Here is a 22,663-nt window from a genome sequence, read left to right as displayed (position 1 = left end):
CATGTTTCAAAGCAGTACATTGCTGCTGACATCCAGCAGCAAATTACTGCTTCATTTGATTTTTCCCCAACCTTCATGTAGATAGTTATGTGGGAAACGTCACCACTTGTCACCAATACAACATAGGCCCCACACTGAAGACTTTGAAAGGAAGATTGCCATACCCTTCGGGGCCCTTCAGGGCCCTTCAGGGAGCTCCATATCAATTACATCAATATGATTAACAGTTGCAATAATTATCATTATTTAATTGTTGTATGTCCATTGTTCCATGGGCTTGAGGCTGGACCCTGTACTCAACTCATCCTGATGCTAAATCAGAAGCTACATTTTTGGTACACAAGGTATTTCCTCATTCAGGAATATGTGACATCTTAAAATCTGACAATGGGACTCGCTTCTTTAACAAGCTTTTTAATGAGATCACTTCTTTATTTGGGATAAAACACAGGCTGTGTTCAGTGTATCTTCCACAAGCCATTGGTATCATATGGCATCTTAGTGGATAGTTAAAGTTAAAGCTCTCCAAAATCTGCCATACCCTGTCTAGAAACTGGTTACACTGTCTTCCATTGACTTTGTTTAGTCTTAGCAATCAACGAGGGAAAGAACATCACGTGACCCCTCACGAGATTGTGAGGGGGAGGAGGATGCACACACACCACTATCACCTGCACGCACGGCCACTGGCGCACATAAGTCTGTGGACATCCTAGGGGAAGAGTTTCAGGGCTGTCTTAGGGACCAAACCAAAACTGTTAAAGTTATATCTTCACAGATTGCATCTTGTCATGAAAGTCCAGCTGCATCGGAAAGCGTCAATCCAGAGTCCCTACAGCAACCTTAACTCTTCCATGGGGAGATCGTCTATATTAGAACCTTTGTCCAACGTTGGAATCAATGGAGGTTTCACGGGCCATATTGGATTGTTTTCTCGACTGCAAGTGCAGTGTAGGTAGAAGATCCGAAGTGTTGGATAATTCTTTCAGACGTTAGATGGGACACCAGCAGCAACCCACATCCTTAAGAGCAAGACCTTAGTGGAAACCAACCCGAGGACTAAAATGATGAGTATTTTTACAAAACCTGTGAATTTTCTTTAGATTAGGGCATCCTTGTGGACGAATGGACAAAGATTTTCTTTTTTTCGGTCACTTAAGAAGCAGCACACAGGAACAAGAATGTTATGATGTATATTTGTCTGTTGTTTTTCTCTTTTTTCCTTCTGTTTTTGTTTATGTGTAACTGGGATTGTGCAGGGGGTTGGAGAAGGTAGGTATGAAAATGTTGATAATGTTGCAGTCATTGACCTAAGATGTCATGATGTGTCAGTTCCTAGGAGAAGGACCACTGAGCCACAAAGGGTTGTTGAAAATGAAAATGTTGTTTCAGATAGTATCATAGATGTATTGCCACGATTCAGATAACCAATCACATGAGAGAGGTGGGGAGGGAGAGTTCTACAGATTCCTGTTATATTTGTTCCCTCATCCCACACGCTACTGGCCCTCCCAGACTGTTTATTCCAAGAGAAATGCCACCTCAAAATACAATGTTTAGAGCATCTAGCCTTATACAGAGAACATGCCCTATTTCAAGGACAATCCATACAGGCTACCGTCACACCAATCGATGAGTGTGTTAAAAAGGGTGGGAGGGAGCAGGAAAATGTGAGGTGCAGCCTACGTTCTAAGTTGAAATTGGAAGGTTCTCTGTTTTCACACATTTAATGGGAGAAGGGGCTGGTGAGTTGCAGAGCAGAAGGATTGTGGACGCTCACAGAAGAAGTAGTGGCACATATTAATGAAAACTGTCTTAAGATTTGAATTTGTACATTAAAAAACTGACCTGGCTGAAGCAAAACAAAAACCTGTTAAGATCCAGTTGCTTACCCATTTTTCCTTGTGTTTCAGGAGTGATGGCACTCAAAACTGTAGTAAAATAATACGAATCGCAGAACTTGATGGTGGGTAATCGGTGATCATGGTTGCATACGGGGCATGTAGAGACTTTCCACAGCTTGGAAAGTAGTGTGTAGTATTTCCACTTTCCATTTACCAGTACTTATAGTGCCTGACGCTCATCTCGCTGTTATTAATATACCACCCCAAGTTACACCTGTGCCCTCTCCCCTACAACGTGACTTTGGAAGGACCCTAACATTTGGTATCCTTCAAGAGACATAAACACACCAACTATTTTTCATCTACCGCTTCAAAGACACTAAGGAACATTCCGGAGCAGTACAGCTGTTCAGCAAGAAGGAAGTGGTTTTGTCCTCCCTCCTGGCTCCTGGTGTTCAGTCTGCTGTGAACGGCAAATGGCTTCAAGTGACTCAATATGAACTGCTCCAAATGGTTAACCATACAGAGCATGGGTTCAATGCCATAAAGGAGGAAATGAGAGCGATTTGGTTGATGACACCCCAAAATTGGTACATACGTCACCTCCTTGCTGCCATGGAGGGAGGGATGTGTCAGAAGATCGACAGCTCTTGCTGCACTTACATTCCTCCTAATGATCTAGATAATGGCTCTTCATGCAATGCTCCAATGTCAGGGGTTAATCTTCATATTGCCTTGGAAACAGAGGATGGAATACAAAGTCAAGCATGGCTGGACTGTTTGTTTTCTTGGGTACCATCTTGGTTGGGCACATTTGCCAAAATGCTAGTGCCCATTGTTGTTTTCCAGCGTGTGATTGTTTTGCTCCTGTCAGGTACTTCTGAGGTGCTGTTCTGCAAAGCTACCTAGAACAGCCACTATGACGTCAGTTACTTGAACTGCAGGTAAGGTCACGCCCACCTTAAAGCATGTTGTCATACATACAGATCCAGGGATGAGCATGAGTTAAATCGTCCTCCAGGTATGTTCTTGTACCCTTCACCTGATTTAGATAATTATATGGAGCATTGGGGAGATTGTGGAAGAGATGGAGGGTACCTGTTTTTGTCTTGTACCTCAGAGGTGTATGCTCGTAGTGGGCAGAACCTGTGTGATGTTTGTAGGGTGTGGGCCCCCAAGGATGACTTTATGAGAGAGAGGGATGTAAATAGATTAATTAATGGATTAACTAAAGGGGGAAGGTTGGGATGCAAGTACAGCATCACCATAGGGGAAAGAGCTTTACGCTATGTAAGTTATATTAGTCCATGGTGCGGCTCGTTTAAATGCTGTAATGTTACAGTTAGTGTGTGTTCTGTCTAGTTTGGAGATTCAGTGTATATGCTACTTTGTATTTAGTTTTGAATGCATGTTAGAGTGCATCATGTAGCAACAAAATGAGCAACATTGTCATTTTGTAGTGCATAGAATTGAGCTGTAAGGAGCTCAGTGTTTGTAAGTGTGGGAACAACATTGTGTTGGCTCTAAACACGAGAGAAGGACTTTTCGGTAGAGAGGGCGGCTGTAGGGGGATGCAGTAAACTTGTGAAATGGGGATTTAAGATAAATATGTAGTTGGAGTATTGTGGTATCAAGAAGGTCTGCCATCTTTACATAAAGGGTTCTAGAAGATTGCAGGCTTATTGTAGTTAGAGGCTTAGGCAACAGAGTTTCTGGTTTTCAGGGGTTGAGTTTCCTTCCCACCACAAGTGTTTGGATGACCGAGGTCAGGAGAGGGCCAGGAAACAGAACACACTGGGCAGATGGTGATAGCAGGCAAAATGGTTCGAGAACCGGAGGTGAGGAAAGAATGAACTGCCATTAAGTTTGTTTTTATGGCTAGATGGATGTGAAGATGCGCGGGACACATTTCCTGGGAACCTAAGCCTTGTTATTGAACGTCCGGTTGGGTTTCAAGGGTAGGATTGGGGTTAGTCAATAAGTACATGAAATGGATGCTCGAGGGCAGCGCTTGACCAATGTTTTATAGTTCTATTTGGGTTCCCAGGAAGATGAGCAGGGTACATGCTAGGGAGGCCATATGACTTCAGAAGGAAGTGGAATGAGGTTGCGAAGGAATGCTGATGGAGCAGTTTGGGACACCGGCTTGCCTGGGGTAATGAGAAAGCTATTGTGCGATCAAATTAATGGCCACTGTCTTCACTCCTCCCTCTCTTTAATGGGATCTTATCAAGGTTATGCAAATCACAAACTGGGTTAGAATTTCTCTGACAAATGGGGCGACTGTTGAAAACTGTTTGACATAACAGACCAATTATATTTCAGGATATCATGGCTGACTACATAATAAAACCACATAAAAGGGGATTGTGTTTAGTAAATGTATCCAATGGGGTTAGAGAATATAGGGGATGTTTAGGTTCTTTGTATAGGGTTTAGCCAATGGGGATGACATTGTAACTGTTACGTGTAATTATGTAAATTATTTGATTTTGTGTATAAAAGCTGTAACTTTGTTGAACACGCGCTGGAGTTGATAGTTTTCAGCTGTACGAAGCGGACTAACCCCCCCCCCCAGGCGTTTGCATGTAATAAATTTGCTTTCCTGGCAACGTGCATTCACCCTCTTTTTCAGTTTTCTATCGTATGAGGGTTTGGGTCTACCCTTCCACAACCTTAATGAGCAGTTCAAGGGAAGGTAGACAAATACTTTAATGGGCAGTTTAAGGGAAGGGAAGCAGTGCCTGTTGATGTTTTGAACATTTGTAATGCTCACCTTGTATCCACAGAGATGCCGCCCAACTGGACTGGATCGCTTCTGATTCGGGTTCTCCTCCCCGGGGACTCATTCTGCCGTGGGTCTATTCTGGAAGACAGGAGTTTGGTTTTAGACCACAATCTCCTTCTCTCAGGGCCCACCTTCCAAGTGCCCCCCTGCAAGCCCATTAGAGTCTTCCTCACTTTGTCTCTCGATAAGATGTGCTCTACGTCCTGCTATTCTGTGCAGGGGCTGGGCACCTTACAGCCAAGTTACTTCACTGGCGTGGGCCCGGGAGTCCAGTCCTGCTGAGACTCCGCTCTTGAGTAGTAGTTGCTCTGTAAACCACCTCGAAGGGATGATGAAGACGTCGAGCTGATGGAGAGGGCGATGCTCAAGAAGATAAGTGATAGCGCAAAGCGAGGCGCTATAAGCGTCTTTGCAATTTGGCTAACCTGTGCTGTTCTTCCCTTGCAGGTCGCCGAGAAGCTCCTGGAACAAGCGCAATCAGATGGAAGAGGAACGTAGAGTGGAAGATGTCTGGACTGCTGTCGAATACCAGGAGAGCTTCGGTAGGTAAGCGTGAGTCTGAGAGGCGTTGGAATCGGAAGACAAACGCTTACTAAATTGTCTCTTCTCTCTCACTCACTAGGATGTTGCTTGCTGGTGAGGACCAGTTCCAGAGAAGACTCAGAAGAGCTGGATTGCTGAACAGGTAAGGAGGAATAATGGTGTTCTTCACTCCCCAGATGCAGGCCTGAAATGTTTTGTATTCTATGTTATGTATTAGTGTGGAATTCTACCGCCGTAGAATTCCACACTCTCTCATTTCGACGACTTGTTGACTTATCTGTGGGGTTCGGAGGGGAGTCAATTGGAGGATGATGTAGGAGGTGGAGTCCGCTGGGCTCAGGTTCATCTAATAAAGAAGCTTACCTTAACCTCTGGTGTGCCTCGTTACTACACTGGCGACGAGGTGATCAACCTGTAAACCCACGCGCCTTATCAGCACCCAGCGGCTCCCTTCGTATCCTCCTCGCCGTCAGTGTGGGCTCACTGTCCTGTGAGGTTGCCATCTCACCTAACGGCGTCTCAGGGATCCAGGAAGTGCCCCGCCAGGGCAGACCGTGCTGATCTGACACGGAGAACTGAAGGGCGTACGAACAGCGCCTTTCGTTTGGCTTGCAGAGTTTAGAGCCAACTCCAGGACCCGGAAGCTCGGACGCGGAGAAGTTGACGAGCTGCATGCATGACGTCTTCGGCTTACCAGGAAGTGGAGTTTGCAGCTGGAGGACTGGGCCGACGCGGAGAGCTAAGAAACCTCATGCGCGTCGTAGACGTAACTCAGAAGGCGGAGTTCACTGCTGACCCCGCTGCATTCCTGGTTGCACGCAGAGCCTCGGACTACTCTGTTGCCTTCATCTAGGGCCTGCGCTCCCCTGCCTCGGGTAGACCGCAGCCCCAGGACAGTCGGCCTCTCCAGTGCACCAGGTGAGGTCTTCACATGTGGGGCGGGCTTGCCTCTTTGTGCGCCGCATGCATGTGTAGGAGAGTTGCTGTTACGGCCACTGAACAGCTCTTCATGGCAGTGTAGGAGAGTTACTGTTACGCCGACTGGACAGCTCCACAGTACAATTGCAGCACCGTTGTTGGCCTGCACCCGGAGAAGGGATATCTGTGTGCCAAGTAAAAATGGCGGTCCATTTCCTTGTAAAGATTACTATGACTTGTACAAACATTTTAACCCTTCCTGGGCTACCTGATATTTTCAATACGGTGGGTTACTTCCGGAACATTGTGTTTATTACTGACTCTTTGGCTTCTCATCCCCATCACAACCAAGGTACTGTGCATTTGTGTCATCTAACTCATCTGTTCGGTGCTGTCAGACATGCAGAACAGCAACACACGCCCACCCCCTGCATTTCTCCCTAACCCTAGTGATCCTGCAATAGCGTGGGATTCATGGGTAGATACACTTAAGGTGTATCTCAGGGCTGCAGGTGGTGCAAGACTCTCGGATGACGACAAAGAGGTGGCATTATTAAATTGTTTGGGCACAGAAGGGCTGAGGATTTTCAGACACCTCCCGGGACCAAAGGTACTGGCACCCCGCCCCCAGGATGGTGAAGGAGGTGATGCTGCCCAGGATGTGGTACTAGCTTATGAAACTGCCCTCAGCAAATTAGAAGCCTGGTTCGGAAAAAGGGCGAACGTGGTGCTTGAAAGGTACCATTTCTTTTCAAGAGCGCAGGGTGCTGGGGAAAGCATCGACTCTTACATAACTGCCCTTTGTGCTTTGGTAGCCATTTTTAAATTCACGGGTCTTATTGATGAGTACATCCATGATCAGGTTATGATGCGGACAAGTGATTCAAGGGTTACAGAAAGGTTGTGGATAGAAAAAGACCCACCCTTGGAGAAAGTCATAGAAATATCCTGGGCCATGGAAGAGTCCAGAAAAAGTGTGAGGGAAATGACTGACAAGGGTGATGTGGTACATGCTGTGATGCCCCGCAAGAATGAAGGTTCCAGAAACAAACCCAAGGATGTCAGAGGGACGTTGGGGTCAAGGGAAATGTGTAAGAAATGTGGGTGGCGGGGGCATACTGCTGGGTCTAAGGAATGTCTGGTTTCCAATGTAGAATTCAGAAAGTGCAAGGGGAGGGGACATTATGCCCGCATGTGCAAGAGTATAGTTCTCAGCAGAGAGTCTGTGAGAATGGTTGATGCAGTCATTGAAGATGTTGATGTTACTGTGGTTGGATATGTGGGTTGTTCCAAAGTTGATATTGTGTCTGCCAAGGAAGGGTTACTATTGAGTGTGGGTCAGGGCAGGAAACGTGCCTGGGCCACCCTTACAATAAATGGGTTGCCAGTTGAGTTGATGGTGGACACAGGGTCCCCCTATAAGATGATATCTCCAGAACTGTATGTGTCCAAATTCCAAAAGAAGGTAGCCGATTTATCCCCATCTGACATTAAACCATGCACGTATGTTCGTGTTCCCATCAAGGTTTTGGGTTTTGAATGGGTTGATATAGAATTTCAAGGACGCAGGACCCGGGGCAAACTCTATGTGGCCCACAAAGGGGAACCAGTTGTTGGATGGGACGAGCAAGCTGCTTTAGACATTGAGATACGCCCTGGAAAAGCAGTTCCAGTATTGAGTGTGAGTGACAGTGGCAGCAGTGATGATGTGTCGCTCAGTGTGGTTGGGCCGTTAACGGCCAAAGAACCCGAAGTTAAATTTCCCACTCACATCTAGATTAGGCAAGTTGAAGGGTTTTGCGCACAAGATAATTCTCAAACGGGGTGTCATTGCCAGTGTCCATAAAGTTAGGAGGGTGCCCATAATGGCGCGGGACGCCTTGAAGGCAGAGCTTGCAAAGCTCACCGAGGCAGGGATCATTGAGGAGGTGGAGTGTTCGGAATGGTTGGCCCCAGTAGTTCTGGCATGAAAAGCAGATGGCAACTTAAGGATGTGTGTAGACCTGAGCGATCTAAACTCTAATATCTGGGTCGATAGACATCTGCTGCCAAACATCAAGGAGATGCTTTCCTTGGTGAGTGGAGCTTCTTGGTTTTCCACTTTTGACCTCTCATCGGCATATCATCAAATAGACCTACATGTTGAGTCGCGCCCCCTCACCTCTTTTGTCACACCTTTCTGAGCTTTCCATTTTTGTAGAATGCCATTAGGATTGGCATCTGCCTCCGCTGTGTTCCAGAGAGTAATGCAGAAGCTATTTGCTGGATTCCGGGGCATAGAATGTTTTCAAGATGACATTTTGGTTTGGGGTGGAACTCGCGAAGAGCATGACAGCAGGGTTGGAAGAGTGATGGAAGTCCTCAAAAAGAGTGGCCTGACTGGTAAACTGAGTAAGTGCAAGGTAGGAGTGTCTAGTGTGACTTACCTGGGATATACGTTAGATGCCAGGGGCATACATCCCAGGGAGGATTTGGTTAAGGTTCTATGTGAAGCCCCTTCTCCAAGCATCAAGGAACAACTAAGGTCCTTCATGGCTTTAGCTGAGTATTACAGCCAGTTTATATCGTCATATGCAGACAAGACGGTTGGAATGAGGGCCTTGCTCAGGAAGGGTATTCATTTTGAATGGTCTGACCAGTGTCAGAGAGAGTTTGAGTGTTTGAAAAGGGAAGTCGATTTGGCTCCTTCCTTAGGTTCCTTTTGTCCGTCCAGGAAAACTGTGTTGACAGACAATGCAAGTGAGTATGGAGTGGGAGCTGTACTTGAGCATAAGGATAGCGGTGTATTCCACCCAGTAGCCTTTGCGTCTAGGGTACTCAAGGAAGCGGGGCAAAGGTATGCAGTAATTGAGAGGGAGGCGTTGGCAGCAGTATGGGCCTCAAAACATTTTAGGACCTTCCTTTGGGGTGTTGAATATACCATTCGAACTGACCACAAACCTTTAGTTCATGTTTTAACAACTAAGGGGTTATCGCAGTCCTCCTCTAGGATAATGAGATGGATGGCCGACATGGGTGAATATAACTTCACGGTTGAGTATGTTCCGGGTGAGAGGAATGCCGTTGCTGATTGTTTATCATGTTTCCCGCGTTCTGGCAGTTTTGAGGACATGCAGGTGGTACCGGAGGACAGACATATGTTGATTTCAGGTATTACGCCAGCAGTTGGTGAGGAAGTGTGGAGTGAGGAGTGTTCTCGAGACCCGGTCTTGGCGGACATTAAGACTTCCCTTAGGAATGGAGTTCAGAGTGAGGCTTTGTCCAAGCTTTATGGCCATGTGTGGCATGAATTGTCGAGGGTCCTTGGGGTGTGGCCAGAGGTTTAAGATTGATTCTGCCAGAGTCACTCAAAGGAAGTCTAGTGACCCTTGCGCATTAGGGGCATTTAGGGAGGTCAATGACCAAAAGAAGACTGAGAGAGGTGTACTGGTGGCCCAGGATTGATGAAGACGTAGAAGCTGTTGTCAAGGATTGTGCGGCTTGTTCCATTAGTGATAAGAGCAAATCCACTTCTTCCCAACCTATCTATCCCGTCGAGATTCCTGAGAACGTATGGTCTAAGGTGGCAATCAATATAATGGGTCCCATGGAGAGTTTGGGTGGTGACCTCAGATACATGGTAGTATTGGTGAATTACACATATAGGTGGGTTGCGACTGCTGCTTTGCCCTCCGCCACATTGAAAAAAGTGGTGGAATTTCTGTCCATGGTGTTTGATAGGGAAGGCATTCCGACGTGTGTGGTTACTTTTAACGGGGCACAGTTTGTGTCTGTTTTCATGCGGGAATTTTTAGAAAATCTAGGAATACGTCACCATAAAGTTGCGTTGTATAACCCTGAAGCAAATGGTCTGGTGGAGCGTATGAACTGTTTCGTGAAGGGTGCCATACAATTAGCATTTGCTAATGGTCTTGTGTGTTGTGGTCTCTGAAGCTCTCAAGGCGTACAGGTTGACCCCTTCGACATTCACAGGTTTGTCCCCATTCGAGATGATGCGGGGGAGGAAGCCTGGATCAAAATTGAGAGTTCCGGCGTTGGGTGGGGGCTCTCAGTCACAAGTTGATATGGAGGAGGTGTTGAGGCGGGTGCGTCAGAAGCAGTCAACCTTTTTACAAGGGCAGTTGAGGCATGCCAAGCCTCTTTCTGTGGAGGTTGGCGATTGTGTGGTGGTCAAAATCCAAGGTTTGTTGCTAAGGGTGCTAGCAAGTTCATGCAACCCCGCGTCGTAGTCAAGACAGGTCGTGGCTATGTCAAACTAGATGATGGAACCAGGTGGAGTCGGAGAAGGGTGGTGGTACTAGATAGGGGTTCCAAGAGTGATGATGCAGAGCGTGTGGTCGCGGGTTCTAGCGTAGGCCATCACAGTCCTGCACCCGTGGCAGGTGAAGTCTTTATGGATGGAGGTTTCACCAAGCCATCTGATCCCTTTGACTCGTGTGAAGTGGGTGTTCCGGTGCATCAGGGTGGGCACGACACAGACGCATTCCTAGTGCCTGTTCGTAATGCTAGTAGCGATGGCCAGTTTGCAACCCAGGATGCCAGTAACCAGGGGTCTATGATGGCGGGTGGTAAGGGGGTGCAGACTAGTGATGCTGAAGTAGCATCTGCCAGTAATGTTTTTGTTCCTGCTCCTGCCATGGCTAAAATCTATCCCATGAGGGTGAGGAAGTTCCCCACCAAATATAAGGAGTATGTGGTAGGGTCGGTTGTAAATTAGTTGTCTTCCTGGTTCTCGGGTGGACCTTAGTTCTTCCATTCTCTGATGTTGGAATTTCTCCCCTTCTTTCTTTTCTTCCCCTTCCCTTCTTTTCCAGCCAATTGCTTTTCCTCTCTTTCCTGTTTACATGCGTCTGAGTTTTGGTTGGGTGGTGTGTTTGAGTAAAGGGGGGAGAAGTGTTGTATTCTATGTTATGTATTAGTGTGGAATTCTACCGCTGTAGAATTCCACACTCTCTCGTTCGATGACTTGTTGACTTATGTGTGGGGTTCGGAGGGTAGTCAGTTGGAGGATGATGTAGGAGGTGGAGTCCGCTGGGCTCAGGTTGATCTAATAAAGAAGCTTACCTTAACCTCTGGTGTGCCTCATTACTACAAAATGCTACGAGCAGATCTCAGTGAACGTCACGCTGCGAATGCAGAACAATGCGAAGCGCGTGCTTTAGCTCGGGTGTGGCTTAAATAGCCTACAGGTATCCCAGGTGCCTCCAGGGCGGACCACGCCCTAGATGCTACACTGCATGGTTCAGTTCCGAACCGAACCTCGTGGGGACAGCCATGTTGGTCCATTCCCCAATGGGAACTCCATCTGCCATATGAGCCTGCTGCCAAAGGCACCAGGACAGGCTACAGGACCGCCGAGAGGGGCATGATTGGGCCCTTGGGGTCTTGCAGGAACACTCTGGCGAGGCCCAAAGACCCCGAGTTCCCAGGCCAGGGGCTATGGCTGTGACAACATTTGGAAAAAAGACCTATTTCTAAAAAGCTGCCGTGCTTCGCAATTGGAAAAATAAAGAGCCCTTCTTTATTTACCTTTGCCCCAGATTGTGAGAGGGGATAAATCCTATTGTATCCCCCAGCTTAAAATCATCAGGGAGTTGTATCACCCTTGTTCTTTCTGCCCACCATTTCCTATGCCATCATCCCTACAAGACAATACCAGATTCTTCTCTTTTTCTATATTCTATCAATGCTTAAAACAACATGTCGATCCATCAAAATACTGTGTTCATTGGTAATAATCTCTCTAACTTGCCAAGTCGTTTCTGATATGTATCCCGAGGAATTCTGGTTGGGGATCTTCCGTTTATTTATGAAATAGATTTCCTTAAGACTTTCTCCAATGTTCTTTATGAGACCTGTTTCATTACCACACATCAGTCAGAGCAATCACAGAACTAGTGTGTTATACTTCTAACCAGATGCTAACCTCACTATAAGGTGGCGCCACATGAAGTCGTGCATTTACTGATCCCACTCTCTATGATCTAGGACGTCAACTGGCATTTAACCTTAGAATTAATGTATTTAACTCTGGTGAAAGCAACATGGCCATAGAAATCTGCCAGTGCTGATTGGCATATGCGGTAGGTAGGCACCATCTTCTGTATGCCAAAGTAATCCATGCAGCAGCACTGTCCTGTGAATCAAGGTAAACGTGCACTGTATTTCTCCAGTGTCTTCTTTATTTCCTCTCAACTGTGAGGAGCAGATTTCTCTTTAGGCAACTGTAGAGAAACCCTTAATGCTCACACTAGAAAAAATACAACCAACTAGGGAAAAAGGCACAGCACACCTCTGACAAGGAGAACAAGGTTTTATTTGCACAAAAATAGAAAGGTGCCAGAAAAGAACTCTGCTGCGATGGAACATTCTGGCAACATCAGTAACTCTTTAAGAAGGCACACATTGTCATCAGTCACATAAGTTGCATAATATACAAGTCCAAATAGCTGCTTGGTGTGACCCTATACATAGACTACCTGCTCTATAGGGGATGCCAGGCCATTGGTCCCAGCACCGTCTGTCCATCTTCTTTCACATGGGCTCCTCCTTGCGCGTCATCAGGTACAAAGATTCAAGCTGTTGGCAATTATGCAAAGAAAAACAATACATGCTCTAACCTAATGTGCACTTGGTACTGCAGACATGGGCTAAGAGGGTACTTCGAGGCCATCGCTTCTAACAAACTACAGTTCAATTCCAGACACATTGGCACCCAACCAAAGCTCCCCACCATCGTTTTAGCTATATTGTTTTATCTCTTCCTGCACATCGCAGCACATATCACTGGACCTATAATGAAGGCAACTGACACCTGTTTTTAGATCTTTTCTGATTGATGGGGGGTCTAACAGTTTTATGGTTGGTGGTCTGGGACTAACTGGTACCTTGGAATGCTGGAGGTCTTGTGGGCTATTACTTAGAGCTGGGACGGGGGAGGTCCGAGGCTCATGCCCTGCTTCTGGTGGTATCGCTTTTCACAGTGCCCTCTCAACCCCCTAGTGGCCTTGTAGGGCGCATTCCTTCTGGGATACGAAATGTTGGCAACATGAGAAAATGAAGGGTCGATGAATCTCTGCAGCTCTGTCCTTTCTCACCGTATTCCCGCATGCGTATGCTTTATTTCTATGTGTGTGTGGCTCAGGCCTGCGGCCCTGGCAAAATTAGGCATTGATTCCGATAAAGCTGCTACTATTTAAGATGCCGTTTGGTTAGCCATGTATACGAGAGCACAAATGCACACCACCCTTCCCGCACTATGGCCCCTGGTGACATCCCCCTACCCCCTCTAACCTCCCCGAACTCCTATTGCACACTGCCAGGCCTCCGCCTCATAAAAGAGTGCTTGGGGGGCTGGGACGATCGTCCCCCAGTCCCAACATTCCCCCTTTTGTTAATTTTACATTAACAACCTCCCATGTGGCTCCCTTGTCCTTCTCACCCCTTCTTTCCCGTTCCAATCGTTCAGCTTCAAAATATGGATGTGACCCTTCCTTTGGTACCCATAACCTACATACATGCCATAAACTCTCTCGTGCATGTGCGTATTGCTTGGGGATACATGTCATATATAAACAGCGCCCTTGAAAAGAGGCTGTCAAACCAATCATTCTCCTGAATCCCAGCTTTGGTTTGCATCATTGCACTAAGGGTGTGCATGGCCCCTGTTATGTTGGTAAGGGATCCGTTCTCTGCATCATTAGGAGTTACATAGGTACAGCAAGAATCACCAATCTTCTTGCAGACCCCTGCTTCCATAGCCGTGAGGAGGTCTAGCACATAACGATTCTGGAACATCATCAGGCGGATGGCGTGCATTTCCATTTTGATCGCATTGAGACCTTGATCAGTGTCATTAGCCAGCTGTATTACTTCCCAACGCACAACCTGCAGCCACTTGGCGTCTGCGGCACTCTGCACTCCTGGTAGAGAAGTGAAGAAAGTATCTTCTTTGCTGTATAGTTGGTATTGATCTCAAATTCCTTTTGCAATTGTGAGGAATCTTGCAACAAATAATTCACCCTTTTTCTCCACAGCTTTTAATTCTTCTCTTTGGCTGGCAAAATATGAAAGATAGGCATTTGTGGTTGCACTATGGTGGTATTGTCAGCCACTGGGGCAGCTGTTGCAGCCGACAAGCCACCTAGACCCACTATCACATGTTCTTGTAACGCTCACCTGGTATCCACGGGGACGTCACTCAGCCTGTTCTGACCTCTTACAACCTCAAGCCCTTCCCTGGAGTCTACTCGACTGGAGACTGGGCCTGAAACACAGGATTGGTAGAGTTTAACTCCCTATTGTCTCTGTGTGCTTGAACCCCTTCTTCCCCGGGGTCCAACCCTTCCCTTTGATCCACAGCTCACCTTGTTTTCTTGCAAAGTGTGCTCTCTGTCATGCTTTCAGCGCAGGGGAGCATTGATTGATGCAGGCTCATTGCTGCCTAGTTACTTCACTGGCAAGGGTCCGACAGATAAGTATAATGAGTCTTTTGAAGAGTTCTCTAACTTTGTTCCTTTCCTTCCTTAGATGATGGCCGGCGTCCGGGGATGGCGACGTGCTGCTGAGATGAGTAGCGCTGAAGGTGAGTGAGAGCATGATGCAACCCTTTCGTATTTGTATTGAACTGAGTTCTTTTTCTGTGTCTTTTAGGTGCCGTGACGTTTTCAGCGTGGATGCCAGTTATGAATAAGAAATGCGGTAAGCGCGGTATGCGGCGCCTCTAGATGTTTCCACGCTAACCTGGAGTGTCTTTTCCCTCTTGCAGATGGATGAGAAGTTCCGGAGACAGAGTTCCCCCAGAGCGGCTGGGATTCAGGTAAGCGTTTGAAGCTTGTACAGTCTTTAAAAATAAGCGAAGATTTGCTGAATGCTTACTAATGCCTTTTTTCTGTTCTTTTCCCTTTTTCTTAGGAAGCGGCGTGCCTGGATGGGAATGACACTGCCAAAGATGCCCGTAGAACAGAAGAAGCGATGAATGATGGGCAGGAGCGCCGCAAGGTAAGGCTGTTCCTAACGGTGTTCTTGTTCTTGCAGGAGCTGAGCGCAGAAGAAAGATGCAGGCCTACTGGAGACAGATCTGAACACAGTGAATGTCACGCTGCAGGTGCAGAAAACACAAAGCATGTTTCTCAGCTTGGGTGTGGCTTAAATAGTCTCTGGGTATCCCAGGTGTCTCTGGGCTGAACCACACCCAAAAGACTAGACTGCACATGCAGATCTGTGAACTGAAATATGTGGGGGCAGCCATCTTGTCCTCATCAAAGCACTACAAGTCCAATCCCCAATGTTATCCTATGGGAGTGAGTGAGTCTGGTGCCACAAGCGCCAAGTCTGACTCCAAGTGGGTCTTTCGAGGGATGGAGAGGCCCTTGAGGGCCAGGTAGGTGATCGTGGCCTGGCTCCAGCCTGACATCTTGGAGGGCTGGGGACATGAGGGGCAGGAATCATGACAGTTCTTCAGGGACCACCAGGAGTGCCGAGTGTAACGAGGCCAGCAAGCAGAAGCTCCACCATGATGATGATATATGCAGGAAACACCCATGTCCTTGCCACACACCTAGTAGCTGTCCATCACGGCTGATGTCCCCTTCTTGAGATCTGGGATGTACAATGTCTTGTTACACCTACTGTTGGTCCCCACAACGACACTGCCTTCATTGTAAAAACATAGTTCATATTGTTCCTGTTTTTGCACCCTCACTAGTTTCTCCATTGCTTCGATCCGTGTGAGTTTTGCCACAAGCTTATTCGAGTACCCACTGTACACACTGCTCACCTTGTCTATTACTTCTTCTCTGAATCCAACTAATCCTCCTGCCATGAAGCTCATGGTAGTTTCTTGCCATCTGCTTCAGATGAACCTCCCCCCTTCCAACTTCAGATAAGGTATTTGCAGGCACTGTACGCTTTTAGGATTTTGGGCACATTGTAGTTGATAAGGTTCCATTACTTCTAGTTGCACGCTTCGAGCCTAGAAAGTGCTTTCCAATTTGCACAAAGTCCGATGGAGTAAACATTAAGCCTCCACAGTCAACATTTCCTGTGGCATCAGTACCTTGGGATCCCCTGACACGCATGGAATCAAGAAACATCCGTAACAACTTCCACTAACTGTAATTTTCCCCACTGAGCTCATGTCTGCGTACCAACTATTACTTAACAATGGATGCTGCACATCTTCTATTTCATCTAACCCAAGTCAATGATATTGATCATATTTAGCTCTCATAATTTGTCTTTTAAAATGCTCTGGCCTACCAAAATGTGAACCCTTAGGAAAGTATAATTTGCAATTTAATTTGTCAGAGAACACATTAGGAAACAGTAACAACATGAGCAAATTTGCAACATTCCCTATTCATTGTTGGGAAACAAGTGTATTGGGAGCCGATGCATTAGGCTTTGTGTCATGGACCGTGGCCGCGGTACTATTAATTTCAGTTCTAGTTGCAACATTAACATGTGTAAAAGAACCCAAAGAGCCATTAGTAAAATATCTGTTAGTAATAGTTGTATTTCTCATCCCCCCTTTTTATATGACCACCCCATATAAAACTACACCCTAAATATATTCCTAGTCCAAACATAGAAATATCAAATACACCAGCTACCCAATGCAGAACACATATGTATGTGGGTGAAAACACTGTTATAAGAGAATCATTAAGAAAATTAGGACATTGCTTCTTACAAATGGAGATGTTGGACCCCTGTATGTCCATTGCAAGATAAGTAGATGAAAGAGACACAGAGAGATAGAGAGAGAGAGAAACAGAGTCAGAGAGACAGAGAGAGAAAATTGAGAGTGAGAGAAATAATAGAGAGAGAGGAAAAGAGAGTTGAGAGAGATAGAATGTTCAGTGCAAACAATGCACTGCAACTTCTTTATGTATGACAGAGGCAAGTGTGTTGTAGAACTTTGGGAAACAAATGTTAAAAACACGTCAGGAAGGAAACATCAGTACCTCTGCAGCTACACGTGTCCATTAGCACTATTACCAAGGGGTGAGTATTTACGTGCAGCACTTTACGTTTTCTATTAGTACTTTACTGGGTTTGGGCAGGGGGTGTGGCCTGGTGTGCCTTGTCAACATCAGATAAATGCACCCAGTATCGTAACTCACAAACCTTTACTGCAAGAGGAGTAGCATAGATTACCTCAAAGGGGCTATTGTAGCTAGACTCATTCCACCGGTGGACAAAGTTCCTGTAAAAGATAAGATCAGCAGGGAAAAGCTGGAGAGTGGGTGACGTAGTCTGGGAATCAGATGCAGTGCTGGTCGTCTCCTCAGCCCTCGGCAGTGCAATCTGTTGAGAGAGGAATCATTTTATGGATTTCGTCAAGACGTGCAAATAACCCCCAAATTCTTCTCCTAGAACAGAAGCCCTGTGAGCATCAGATGCTCTCCTTATTGGAGACAGGGGCGTTTGCATGCGTGGTACCATAACCACCTTGTGGGGCGATAAGTGATGATCCTTACAGGCCTGCTTGGGCATGCTAAACAAAGCAAGAGACAAGCAGTGAACCCAGTTCTTTTTTAATGTGTTGCAAAGCTTTGACAATTAACTTTTTAGAAGACCATTTATCCTCTCCACAGTCTTGTTTGCTTGGGTTTGGTAAATTGTCAACACCTGATACTGAATGTCCAATAATGCAGTGTTCTCTCTGAAGATCTCATTGAAAAAGTGTGCTTTTATCAGACCGTAAATCTTTGCACATGCCCCATCGAGGAAAGACCTCTCCGACCACAAATCCAGCTGCACATTTTGCATCAGGATGTGCACAAGGACCAGCCTCTATCCACCGTGAGAAAGGACACACAACAACTATTAGGTAGCATGATACGTTACACCTTTCAGCCATGTCACCATAGTCGATGTGTAACTCACGGAATGGCCCAGTAGGGTGGGGCACTGTACCTCGGATTGTTCTTAGGGTAAGACCAGTACTGTAAGTCTGACAAGTGATACAGTTAACAATCCTTTTAGTTACTGCCTCCTGCAGATTCGGGACAAACCAGTCCTCCTGTATATCTGCAGCAATATGTTGTCTTGACACATTGGATGGATGATGCAGCTGGTCAAATGTGACATGCAGCAAGTCTTGTGGCATCACTGCTTTGCCTGAGGTTTCTTGTCACCACAATACATCTGCAGGGGACTGCTTGCATCCCCTCTTTAGCCACAAGTCTTTCTTCTCCTGATGGGCTCATCCCTGCAATTATATTAGTTGTGCAATCGGTAAGGAATTGCAGACATCTGGTAGTTGTTCTTTACTCTGTGCTACCAATGGTTAGTCACGGAAACTCTGCACCGGTAAACACGCTGCTTGCTTAGCCACAGCTGCCATGTTACAGAGTGAGTCCTCATCTGTATTGTTAGTATGGGCGGTGCATTTTACCACTGCTGTCTAGGAGGGCTGGGATTGCGCATAAATTCATTTATTTAACAGTGCTACATGTTGTACTGGGGACCTGTCATCCTTCCTAATTCCCCTCCCCTTCTACCATGCCAGGCCTGCATGCACCATGCTGGTGACGTAAGCTGAATCAGAAGTTCTGCTGCTTGGGCCGAATAGTGCATGGATGATCTATTTTGCAGCAATACTTCATAGTCCCCATCCACTAGGCAGACCACTGCTGCCCAGGTATGCCTCTAAACTGACCCGTCAACGTAGAGCACCTCCCCTCCCTCAAGCGGGCTATCCATTGCCTTTGAGATATCATCATCCTCCCCCTCAAATGTTACACAATCATGTTCTACAATGTCATCCTCAGTGCACTGCTCTTTCAAAAATGTGGCGGGATTTACAGTTTTATATCTCACAATATGAATGTTCAGGCTGGACAGGATAATCTCATGCATGGATGCCCGCTGCGTGGTCAACGTTGATTTGGACCATTTTAAAATGTCAAATACTGTGTGCTCCACGTACAGTGTTACAGAGCATCCCATGACAATTGTGGAGCTTTTCTCAATCGCAAATGCAGCAGCAGCAAGCGCCTGTTCACATGGGAACTAGCCATGCATCCCAGAATCTAGCAGTCCGCTGCAGTAGGCCCATAGCTGGTAGCCCATAGTGCTCTTTTGTGTCAGTACTGCAGTCATCAATTGGCCATTTGAAAGGGAAAATAGATATACCTCTTGTGTGTAATCAGGGGTAGCCAACGCTGGGGCAGTGGAGGTCACTTCTTTTAGGGTGTTAAAGTTGGTGAGCATGTCCTCTGTCCACACAATCTTATAGTAATTCTTGTGAGCCTCTTTAAGGCCCTGTAACAGGGGCCTGGTGTATGCTGCATAGTCTAAAATCCATGCCCTACAGTAATTGCACAACCCTAGAAATCTCTTTGACAGTTTTGGACTGCGCACTGAAGCTGCACGATCAGGTATAATTATTTTCCTGTGATCAGATATCAACTGGCCCAAATAGAGCACTTCTTTGAGGCAATATTGCAGCTTTGCCTCATCCACCTTGTACCCCTTGTACGCCAGCAGCTGCAGGAAGGTGATGGAATCCTTCCCGCACAGCAATTCACTGTTGCTACACACTAGCAAATCATCAGCATACTGAATGATGGTACTGGGCACTTGGACATTGCCAAAGTCAGCATGTAGGATCCTGTTGAAAATGATGGGGGACTCACGTACCCTTGAGGGGCAGTCTAGTGTGTTCAGAATGCATTCCCCCATAGGTAAACACAGTGAGGTACTGTGAATCGGGGTTTAGGGGTATGGAGAAGAAGGCGTTTTTAAGATCTACCACAGTGAAGAGAGTCGCCTCCTTAGGGATGCTGCATAATATCATTGCAAGATTTGGAACTACAGGAAGTTCTTGCTGGACAATGTGCTTTAGAGGACGGAGGTCCTGGATCATCCTCCAACTCCCCCTTTTGCCTTTTCTATCAGATAGATCGCTGTGTTGCATGGGGAGTTAGAGGGTACTACTATTCCCTGATTCAGGAGTGCCACGATGGTGTCTCGTATGCCCCCTCTGCTTCTTTGGACAGTAGGTACGACTTAACTCGGGCAACACTGCACCTGGCTTGTGCGTTATTCAGACCAGTGCTACTCCCTGCAAGAGTCCTACATCATGGGTGCTAGTTGTCCACAGCTTTTCTGGTACTTGCTCCAAGTCACTGTCAGTAAAAGGGGGCGGGATGACAAGGGCCATCAAGGAACATTGTACCTTCTGGTATTGTACCATAATATCACAAGGGATACAAATTGCTAACACAACGTATCCATCATTATCTCTGTCCTCAAACAATTCTGCATCTGTCACTTCCTTGAGGGCCACCGTTCGATCAATGCACAATACAGTGCGCAACTCGCACCCATCAGAGTCTGTGCCCATCACAACAATCCTTTTAGCTGACAGAACCAGACCATGTAAGTCTAGGGAACGTATCCTACCTACCACAAGCTCTGGGGTTACCGTGGATCAGAAGATACAATCTGATGGTACCCGTCAACACGCTTTGCCAATCTGGGTCACTGCATCAAGCAATACTGTAATTCCATACACAAACATGTCTGGGTCCATGGGGATGCGCCAAACCACCACCTCCCCTCTTCTGGCCTGTATGATGACCATGGCCCTTAAGACACACATGCCTTGGGTGGCGCATACCACCCCACAGTCCGTGAAAGAAATGGTCATGTTCAGTTTACTCAACAAATCTTGTGTCAACAAATTCACAGAGGAAGACTCGGAATACAGTATGGGCGCACACACCACTTTTTCTCTGATTATGATAGCTATCTCTTCTGTTGCAGCAGCCCCAGAGATTCCCTGCATGTCAAGAGTTTCACCTGATAACGGAAAATCTCCCTCACTGATTCATGATTTGGTGGCACCTCTGTCAGCAATAAAGATTAATTGCTTATTACCTCAGTGCCTCCCAAGGGTTTCTCATCAGGGCGGGTAGTCATGGACAGGACTGGGCATGCAAGAGTTTTCTGTGGGCTATCCCAACCAGGATACCTATTGGTACCTGGGAACATGAAGGGGTTTCCTTCCATGACACTGACCCCTGGGTATGGTGTTACCATTGCATTTGGCACTACATTGGGGATGGGCCTTTGGCCTCCGTGCAAAGTGTTCTGCTGGGCCGCTTGTGGTCACAAATTAGGCAGTGCTTGGGCCTGCATATGTGGGGCTTCTGATGGCAACTGGGTGTAGGCATGGTGTATCTTATAAGGTATGGAGGTGAACCTCAGTGGCGGAGGTAGTGCTGGGGCATGTTGATAGTGTGCGTTATACCCCACGCCCTGTCTTCTTCTACACTCTCTTGGAAAATGTCCCCACTTCCCGCAGCTCCAACACTGAGACGGTCCCATACCACCACTGGGTCTCATTCCACCGAACCCCCCTCGGCCCCCTCTGTTCCCTAAAAACCCTCCTCTTCCCTACTGCTGACCTCCTTGGTGCCACTCAGGATACTGAGATGGGGGTCCACCTCCCCACTACCGCTGCCCTCTGCCCAGCCAAAACGCTGTTATACTTGCATCTGCGCGAGCTGCAGCCTGCTCCGCTGAATTTGTCTTAGTGTTTGCCGTCACCGCCCCTCTACTGCTATTTTAGCTATCGTCTTCTGCACCAGTTTTGCTTCCTCTTCCTGTAACCTTTGAGTGGTTTCCTTCTCTCGCTCTTTAATCCTTTTGTAATGGTGTATTATTATAGTTTGAATCTCAGCCCACCACTTCGCCTCTATACCCACTATGTTGTCAAGCACTTTCCTTGGGCAATCCCCTCTTAATAACCAAAATAGAAAGGAGGAACTGATTGGTCCCACTTGTCACCCATCTCCTCTCCCCACATCTCCTGCACTTTTAAAATGTACTGAGCAGCATCTTCCATCGTCCCCCATGGTGTACTGCATTTTGGACTGCAAGTCTGGTGTGTCGGGGTACACCCATCTCAGTGCATCTCACACTTGTACCCTAATATTGTTGAAAAGGGCCTCATCATCCAACTTCACCCCTGGGTAACCAGCCTTAACCCACACGTCCACCGCCTGATCTCCCACAATCATGACAAGTAAACATTCATGTCTCCCACCCCAAGGGAATTCCTTCTGTCTGCTTTTCAAAGGCATAAATCCACTTCCCAGTCCCTGCAGTAAGAGGCGGGAGTGTTTGGATCAAATTATTCTCATCCATCTGTGCCCACGGCACATACAGCACCCTTTCAGGTCCCTTGTGCAATAATGGCAGTTGTGTGCCCACTCCCCCCCCTTGCTTTCTGTCCATCGCTTCTCTTTTCCCTTGCTACTGCTACCCACCCAAACCTGCTCCTCAATCGCTCACCACACAAGCTTTCTACCATGGGCGTAATTTCTGGAGCCCCTTGTGTCTCACTTTTCCACACCCTCGAATTCTTCCACACTGTCCCGGTCTCCTTCCTGTACCTCTTGTTGTGCCTCCCTATCTGACCTCTCTGTCCCATATCCTGCGCTTTCCACCCCTCGATCTCCACTACCGTGCTTCTCAACATGCACATCCTTGATTTTTTTTGTTTATTGACATTTTCTCATCACGTACAGTCTGATGCACAGTATTAAAATTC

General features: G+C 46.9%; 1 protein-coding gene across 2 annotated transcripts in view; it reads left to right on the top strand.

The window, feature by feature from the left end:
- The window catches only part of LOC138447935 (uncharacterized), a 185,861-nt gene that overhangs the window by 146,372 nt on the left and 16,826 nt on the right, over positions 1–22,663 (top strand). The window contains exon 8 of one of the 2 annotated variants that reach the window (XM_069604464.1): positions 1,914–4,410. The exons of the other annotated variant lie outside the window; for it this stretch is intronic. Within the exon in view, the coding sequence (XP_069460565.1) occupies positions 1,914–1,919 (6 nt within the window). The 3' untranslated portion in view covers positions 1,920–4,410. Of the gene's footprint in view, positions 1–1,913; positions 4,411–22,663 lie in introns of those variants that run through there. 2 annotated transcript variants of the gene reach the window in all.

This window comes from Ambystoma mexicanum, chromosome 1p (assembly GCF_040938575.1).
Source record: "Ambystoma mexicanum isolate Mex_15411 chromosome 1p, UKY_AmexF1_1, whole genome shotgun sequence".
Classification (NCBI taxonomy): Eukaryota; Metazoa; Chordata; class Amphibia; order Caudata; family Ambystomatidae; genus Ambystoma; species Ambystoma mexicanum.
This window is presented reverse-complemented; position numbering and strand designations above follow the sequence as displayed.